This window comes from Rhynchophorus ferrugineus, unplaced genomic scaffold (genome assembly GCF_030347505.1).
Source record: "Rhynchophorus ferrugineus isolate W39M unplaced genomic scaffold, kcgeb_rfMv2 rfM3, whole genome shotgun sequence".
NCBI classification, from domain to species: Eukaryota; Metazoa; Arthropoda; class Insecta; order Coleoptera; family Curculionidae; genus Rhynchophorus; species Rhynchophorus ferrugineus.
In genome coordinates this window covers 50,127,710-50,136,797 of record NW_027472582.1, presented here as the reverse complement: position 1 = coordinate 50,136,797, position 9,088 = coordinate 50,127,710, and the positions used below count along the sequence as shown (strand labels likewise).

At 30.0% G+C, this 9,088-nt stretch overlaps 1 protein-coding gene across 1 annotated transcript; it reads left to right on the top strand.

Annotated features, from left to right (window-relative positions):
- The first annotated feature begins 4,130 nt into the window (after positions 1-4,130).
- Positions 4,131-8,725, top strand: LOC143193240 (uncharacterized). The gene is made up of 4 exons (XM_076399321.1): positions 4,131-4,246; positions 7,809-7,961; positions 8,215-8,368; positions 8,494-8,725. The coding sequence occupies exons 1-4, from the start codon at positions 4,154-4,156 to the stop codon at positions 8,619-8,621; spliced, it is 528 nt and encodes a 175-aa protein (XP_076255436.1). The 5' UTR covers positions 4,131-4,153; the 3' UTR covers positions 8,622-8,725.
- Positions 8,726-9,088: the final 363 nt, after the last annotated feature.

Sequence of the window (9,088 nt, the reverse complement as noted above, 5' to 3'; positions counted from 1 at the left end):
AACATTGCGACATTCTGATGTATATTTTAATGACCTGCATTAGCTGTTTAATTGGACGGGCCACAGTTACAATATGTTCCAATGCAGTTTAGTAAAAATTAAGCTATTTTTGCAAATCCTTCAATATATATTCATTAAAATATTTTTATAACCTATATTATTCGTAAAAAATGTTTCAACGTCGGCTTTTATAATTCAGTTTATTTAAACATATGTAATATAGACTCTTTAATAATAAAACAGCTAATAATTTAATTATCTACTGATCAATATTATAACTCAAGATAAAACTTCAGAAACAAACTATTCGTTAGAAATGTATTATTAAAACTCCTGTTTTCATTATGTTTCTAAAGTTTACGTAATCACTTTATCATACGCCTTATAAACTTTGACTCTTGAATATTTGATAATACGTCTGTATGTTAGTATATGGTGGTATTATTCAAATAATCTAAAATAATCTATATTATATGAAATTGAATAGAATATGCACAAGCCAACTTGGTTTAGTGTTCATTAAGATAGGTAAAATAAGACAAGCATTAAACATGTAATATTTATGTTCATTATGAATATTTAATCCGTATCATTTCTGAATATGCGTAAAACGTATGTAAAGTTTATAAGTAAAAGAAATTTTACTTTTAACGTTCAGCTATTTAACTCAAGTTTATTTAAGTCAAATGAAAATGTGATTTAAGACGAGTGAAAATGCGTTTTTCATCCGTTACCTGTTCAAGGTATACGACCCATAAAGTGAGATTGGTTGGATTGATTCCTCAAGGGTTTTCAAACTAATTTGATGACAAACCTTCTGTACGCTCCAAAACCTTTCCAAAGTCGTTTAATATTGGTGGAAATAATTAGATTTGTTCTTAATCCGCGAAAATTTAGGTCGATTGGCAAACAATATTTATAGAATATTTTTACTTATTTCTTTTGTTTCATTTGCTCTTCCGGTTTCTGTAGTTTTGTTTCACTTTTCCTTTTATCATATTGGTAGGTTATCTCAATGAAGTGTTTTGAATCATAAATCTAAAACAATAAACTTAGCAATCAATACAGGCATTCTACAGGCTCATTTTTTTCTTAAACAACTGATATAATCTGAAATATGTATAGCATCTAGCCAATAAAACTAATACACTAATTGATTTTCACCGTTTTACCTTTATATATATCTCCACAACACGAAGTGAAATAATTAGAAAGGATTATCTTTGAACTGTAAAAATCAGTATCTAAAGTATTAAAAATCAAAGAACATCAAAAAAAAATATGTTGCAACAACATCATTTAAATTTCAGTAATATTAGTAATAATATTGTCATCTAATCATCGTTAAACTCCTTAATTTTATTTATTTTTCGGAACTTTATTGGATTCGTTAGTACGTGCTTTTCTCCTTACTGATGAGTATCGGAAAATGACAATATATAATAATAATATAATATGTATATGATATATATATATATAATATGTCTATATATATATATATGATGAATATATTTTATTTTAAAATAAATGCATTTAAAGAAACTAGTGAATACTCAACAACTAACAATAGATAGACGGTATATAAAACTAAATACAAATGGTGCAAACTGTAAACTCTCCTGTACGACCCTTGTTACAAGTAATAAAATGAGTGATAAGAATATTCTTAATTTTCCCCAAGAGGTCCAATTTTACGTTTGCTAGAATACGCGTTGTCTGAATGAAGACTCTTAATACGTCGTAAAGCCTAGGAGAAAACTCATGGAAGACACGTTGAGAGCTCGTGCGGATTAGACCATTCTTAATGCTCCTCCCTTTGGTTCCTGGTAGTTGATTAAGAGGCTGCACCAAATACACCTGTACACCTTTGCTCCCTACGTCGATTCCAGTGACGGAAATCCATCTAACTTTCTTAGCCCGATGGGAAACGTGCTCTAATAGATCCTCCGAAGATCCAAACATTTCAGCGCTCAAGGTTTTATTGTTTATTGCAGTCATTAGGGGTTTCATGAAATCAAGAAGAATCAATTGCTCTAACCATAAACTTTAAGCGTCAGTTCCCACAGTGATAAATTAAAATGTCATTAATCAACACCGATTGATTAAATTTATTTTTGAGATCTTGGCTTGTTAAGTTTCTCTTCTTCCACATTATTTTTACTTGCACATTTCTACTTCCAAATTATATATTTGGTATGAAGTAGGAACTGAAAAACCATCTGTATGTAGAACAGGTTAAAAGCAGATAAAGATTCGGTATTTCGCTGTTAATTTTTTTGGTTTTGATTTAGGTTCTCGCCAAACCATAAGCACAACAAAAGCCATTGATCGTTTTTATCTTTCGGTCATTCTCATAATACGACTGAACATATATCGGGAGTCCGTAACTTACCCTATTCCGCCATCTCCGTGAACGCGTTTCCGTGATGAATGTAAACATCTTCGTAATTGTTTATTCAGTACATGAAAACATAACAGGTGCCCGGCCTACCATAGTAAAACACTTTTTTTTGGCAAAATTAGTTTCTTTTATTCAACATAATTCCCTTCATACATATGTACACTGATTATACGGGTAATACACTGATTATAGCGACCCTCCAAATTTTGATACCATTTTTGTAGTACGATTTGTCATTTGCTTCAAAAGAGGCCTCAGCTTCATTCGACGAAAATTTCTCCCCAGCGAACATTCTTTTGAGATCTGAGAATAGGAAATAGTTGCTGGTGGCCAGATCTGGAGAATACGGTGGATGAGGAAGCAATTCGAAGCCCAATTCATGGATTTTTGCCAGCGTTTTCACTGACTTGTGACACGGTGCCTTGTCTTGGTGAAGCAGCACTTTCTTTTTCTTCAAATGCGGCCCTTTTTCGGCGATTTCGTCCTTCAGGCGGTCCAATAACGCTATGTAATAGTCGCTATTGATGGTCTTTCCTTTTTCAATGTAGTCAATGAATATTATTCCATGCGCACCCCAAACTATATACACCACAACCTTGCCAGCCGACTTTTGCGTTTTCCAAACGTTTTTGAGAGGGTTGATCATATGCTGTCCACTCGGATGACTGTCGATTAGACTTTGTAGTAAAATAATGAAGCCATGTTTCATCCATTGTCACATATCGATGCAAAAACTCGGGTTTATTACGCTTAATCATCTTCAAACACTGCTCCGAATCATCAACTCGTCGTTTGGTTTTGGTCGTCGTTTTTGGAATTTTCTCATACCCAAATATTCATGAATGATATGATGTACACATTCAGTTGATATTTTTAGAATTCAGTATCATTTTGTGGATTTTTTAAATGTTTTTGTCGGTAACCTCTTTTGGGCGTCCACTGCGTTCACCGTCTTCGATGCACATTTCACCACGTCTAAACTTAGCATACCAATCCTTGATGGTTGATTTTCCTGGGCCATTGTCCAAAAACTTGGCATCAAGCCAAGTTTTTGCTTCAACTGTATTTTTTCCTTTCAAAAAGCAATATTTTATTAAAACTCGAAATTTTATTTTATCCATTTTTTCACAATAATAAAAGTTGCTTCACTCAAAATGCTATACTTCACAAACTAATGATCCGACAGCTGTCAAATTTATACACGCATCTTTTGACGGTTAGGGCCAACTAAAAAACATATGGACTTAATTATAGTAACGCCATCTATGTGTCAAGCCGGGAAGTTTCAATTGACCTGTTAATATTTGAATCCGATGAACTGTTAATTCGGAATACACAGTTGTTAGGTATATAGCAGTCACTACAATATTTCAATAAGTTGTAAATACAATATGTGAATATAATCAATTTTATTTATCTTCCCATGGCTATTTTCACTTCTAGTAGCTAGTTAAGCAGTAATTATTAAAAAATCCAAGAGATTAACAATATTACTTTTTATTATATATAAAAATTATTATAAATAATTTAATTTTGAACATAAATTAATAAAAAATTAAATATATTTTTCATATTTAATAAACAGAACTTTCTAAAATTAGCAGTGGAATTGAAATTCGTCGAACACAATTAGTCACTTTATTTTATCATTTCCCTGACTTATTATCTCACCATTATTATCAAAAAAATACCACGAGAATAAATATTATCGATAAGATAATTTAGTCGCAATCTGCTATAGTTATAATCAAGATGCCTGTGGATTGTAGTTGGTTCGGCAGACTGTGTAGCGGTCAATTGTGTAATTTGAAATTGGTTGCATATATTTCAGGATGTATAGGATTGGTAATGATAAAATGAATTTTTAAATTAATCACATTAATTAAATTTTATATTATTTAGCTAATTTTATTACAATTTAAAATTATGATTTCATGAATATTTAAAATATATGAATTAAAAACATTAGAAACAGTTCAAATTGAAACTACAATTATTTTTAAATGACTAGATATAATGACTAGAAATTAGCGAGAATATATTTTTAACATATCTTAAACTCGGTTGAAAATAGATAATTATACTAATTATACATCCCGCGATAATTTTTGACTCATTCATATATCGCTATTGGGTGTAAAATTCGCTCTAATAATGATCCAGCAAATATGTAGAAATATTCGATATAGTCATCATCCAGTAATATGATAAATGAAAAAATTGTAGCAAATTATCCTGTTAGAATATTAGGAAAAAATCTTACCAAAATAGGATAGATCAAGAAAATTAATAGGCAATTAATATAATATTTTTAGAAAAATTATATGTGCGAATAAGTAATATACCTTTAAAAATAATATTCAACAAGCTAATTAATGCAAAAAAATTTGTATAAACGTTCTGAAAGTACCAATATCCCACAATAATATAAATGATGAAGATAAATAAAAATTAACTGCTTACTATACTTAAAAACCAAGCACAAAGATAATAATAATAATCACTTCTGTGATTAGATGGAACGAAGACTTTAAGATTACTTAAGACGTTAAGATTTAAGACAAATACTATATGTTTCTCTCGCAGATCACGTTAAATATTAAGTAATTCCTTTAAGATGCGACAATCAGAGTACAGTTGAGAAACAAGTTCAGAAGTGCAGTTTGCAATAGTTTCGACATATCTGTCGAATGAAAGATGAACGCATTCCTCACATACTTCTGTGTAGAACTCGATATTTTGGGTGAAAGATAGTGCGAACAACTCCGAAAAAGATATGGATCAAGAGCATCGAAAACGATCTCAAGAATACGAGATTCACATTATCCGAGGCCAGAACTACTAGCAAATACAACCCATTTTATCTCTGAATCTCCACGTTCCTGGAGGTGCACAAATTTGGATTAAACGCCCTTTTCTACAGCCTGATTTATACGTTAAAATGCTCCAGATTCATCCAGACAGTTAATTTTTAACGCATGTAATGTCTACGGGTATAGTGGTTAGATTAAATTTTTAGGTTAATTTTACGTTTACAATTAGTTTCATCAATTCATTTATTGAGATAATATAATTATGTATAATTGAATAGAAAGAATTACCAGCAGTCGATAAGAAAATGCGGGGGAAGTGTATGAATTGTTAATAAAATGTTAAAACAATAATTATAGTAAATAGTAAAACATAAATTAATTAGATGTGTAGATTTTTATCTACACCAATATTTATATTAATTATTATGAAAATTGAGCTTGTTTCATCATATTTGTATACGTCGAGTTTATAGGCTATAGCTTTTTGATCTTTTTCTGATATTTCGAAAGTTTATTTTAAAAACTTTCAAATGGTAGAAAATATTATCACAGTAAGTTCGCCTTATCAGCATTTATGACGTAACCACGTTTCAAATTTGCCACATCAACTTTGACTTAAACTTTGTTTTGGCTTTGACAAATAGCGATATAATAATATAAATAAAATAATAAAATAAAAATAAATTTATAAAATATAATTTATTGACGTTATACTAAATCTACAGTGTATATTATCGAAGGACTTATTATCGAAACTACAGTTCATTTGCAGCTACACTACTTTGTAGATTAAAGTTGTTTCATTATATTTACATTGAACTTTTTTTTCGCACCACCTCCGAATTAGAGTTCTAGGCACGTTTGTTTATGTATTAATATCCTTTGGATGCCTAATCCACCTAATTAAAAATGTTATACCAAATAATGTATTTTATTATTTATGGAAAGCATATTTACTTTTTAAAGTATAGTTCTTATTTCCTTCATTACTGTGTTTCTGTCGCACTTTCACTTATCAAGTCATTTTAGTATATTTCAGCATATTTATATGGAATATTGCAGTAACCGCTCTTTATTTTCTTCTGTTACTACCTAAAATAAAGTATTTTTTCTTAGAAAATTTCCTCCTGAGAAATTTGCCATACCATCTATAAAAGAATAAGTATATATTCTCCCTCTTCGTGCATTCCATCGAAATATTCATAAGTACTCTGCACAATGACACACATATCTAAACACGCAAATCATGCAATACACCTAATAATTTCTTCTAAAATTATCCTATATTAATTATGTATACATCTTTAGGTGTTTCTGCTCTTATCACTCTATCTTGAATTGTCAGCATTGGGCCCATAAGCTCACATCAGGAAAGTTTCATTCAGTCACAGTCACTTTCGTTGTCAGAATCTTTATTCAATCAATTACTAAGTTGTTACATTCAAATATTCCAAACACCAAACACATATTAATAATTTGTCTTCGTGTCACGACATTTTGTAAATTTCTTCTTTACGACCCTAGTCTCATAATAACATAACATAATAACAGATTTAAGTACCATCGAATCATTACTCCTATAACAACACGTAGTACAAGGCCATTTCTCACTGAAATGATAGCTAGGAATTCTAGAAACGGCTGCACAAATAGTAAATCGCCGATGTGTCAAGTAGAACTTCCAGATAGCAATAATTATTATTCTCGTTCAGTTTTATCGTCTTTCGAACACATCGACGTAGTATTCACCCTTTAACATTGAGGCAAAAACCTCCGTATATTACATCTTTGATATTTAAAAGAAATTACGTCGTTTCCGCTTTTCACCTGCCTTTGAACTGTTCATTTTAGTAACGACTATATGTACGACTCGGTATTTGCACGTTATTTCTGGTTGAAAACCAGAAAATTATGTCTCATCCTCGGTAACGACATTTCCAAAAAAAAAGTCTATAACTATCACTGAAATAAACTAAAATAAAAAATATTACTTTATTACACAACTAATAGTTATACTTAACTTTGATACTTATTACTAATTTGTTGTTTGTTATTAATTTGTTAGTCATGGTATCCATGTAAATACTCTAGAGAAACAAACCAAACCTTAGGTTCAGCGTGACATCTTGCTCGAACAACGTGTCAAAACGGTAGCACATACAAAAAATTAAAGATCAATATTTTAATTTTTCGTATATCAGTAATGGATACGTTCTCTATTTTTCACGTCAAACAGTCTCTTCAGCAGCGTTTCATATATTTTTTAATGTAATCGTGAACTAACTTTTTCCATTCATCTTGGATATCTTTTTTTTTGTTATTCAACATTGTTAAATTTACCATTTGAGTACACAACACCTCTGAACTTAGTTCAATAATATTTAATAATAATTAAGAATAGAGAGCGCTCTGACCCCTTTGAGTTTTTTATGGCCCTTTTTTGCAATTTTTACATGAATAGTAGAATCTAAAACCTAAAAATTTATTTTTATTAACAGTTGCAATAAAAAATGCTAACATTTGGTCGCGTAGTGGGTATATATATGTTAAATAATTATTTAAATAAAATTATAAATTTTAACTCTGTATTGCAGGTATGGAGAATTGTCGTAATGGGACTACTATCAAGTTCTATTTCCACCTTTAACAGCGATCTCAAATTTGTATTAGTGATCCTTGGACTTGCATTAGCATACATTTTAATATCTATAATTATAGATGGTTTATTACTATGGGGAGTTTTTAAGGTATGGAACACAATAATATTTAAAAAAACAAATTAATACCGAGTTCACAAGACACGTTTCAGTTCTTATTGGTGTTATAAAAGTAATCTTGTAAATATATTTCTTGTATTAAGGAATATAACTTTCATAAGTCAGCCCTTCATGGCATAATGTTAAACTAATGTTACCAACAATCCACTTGTATTTCTAACTTTATATTTCGTAAATTTTACTTAATTAGATCTGAGAATCTACATATGTTTTGTTTATCTAGGATAATCGCCACTTCATTTTACCCCACATAATCGCAGTTGGACTGGAAATGTGCCTCGGCGTAATAATTATATCTGGAGTGATTATGGTTCTATTTGCCATACAATCAATAGGATCAGCTTTTCTCGCTTTGTTCGTCACCATCTTCTGTATAGGTAATATTCCAATAGTCATAATTATAGTTAGTAATTCACCAATAATTTAATTTGCTCGTCAAATTACATTACAATTTCTAAATAATTAGTAACAATATATTTATTATTTAAGATTAATGTTGCAGGTATTTCATTTTTATTGTGGTTATTCAACATACTACATTACAAATCTCTTGAAGAACAAGACTGGGATAGCTCAGCTGGAAAACGCCATCTGCCTTTAACAGAATCACGCCCGCCAATGAGTTGGTGAAATGATTTATAGAATATTGTATATATTATTGTTAAAATATACAATTGTTGATAAAACCCCTGTATTTAATTAAATATTTAACATTAAATTTTGACTTCCTTTAACTCGGAAATGTTAAATTGTTAATTGTTATTTCAATAAAATTTTCCAGTACCCCCTTTATTATTTTCCAAAATAAAAAATTATTTTTGAATCTATATATCTACATTATATAATATATATTTTATTCCATTTAATATATCTTAGAGGAAGAATGAAAATTAATCGAATGACCGCCGATTTTTCTGTTTTGGTTGCTAACAGTTTACGGCATAAATTGGAAAAATCTAAATAATGCCTAAATTTTGAAACAGTTAAGAGCATTTTAAGCAGCATCACTCCCAATTTGATATCCGTACACTCTGAATTATAATGTTTCTACCCAATATATTCGGATATGATTTATTTTTAACTAGTAGTAAGAAGTA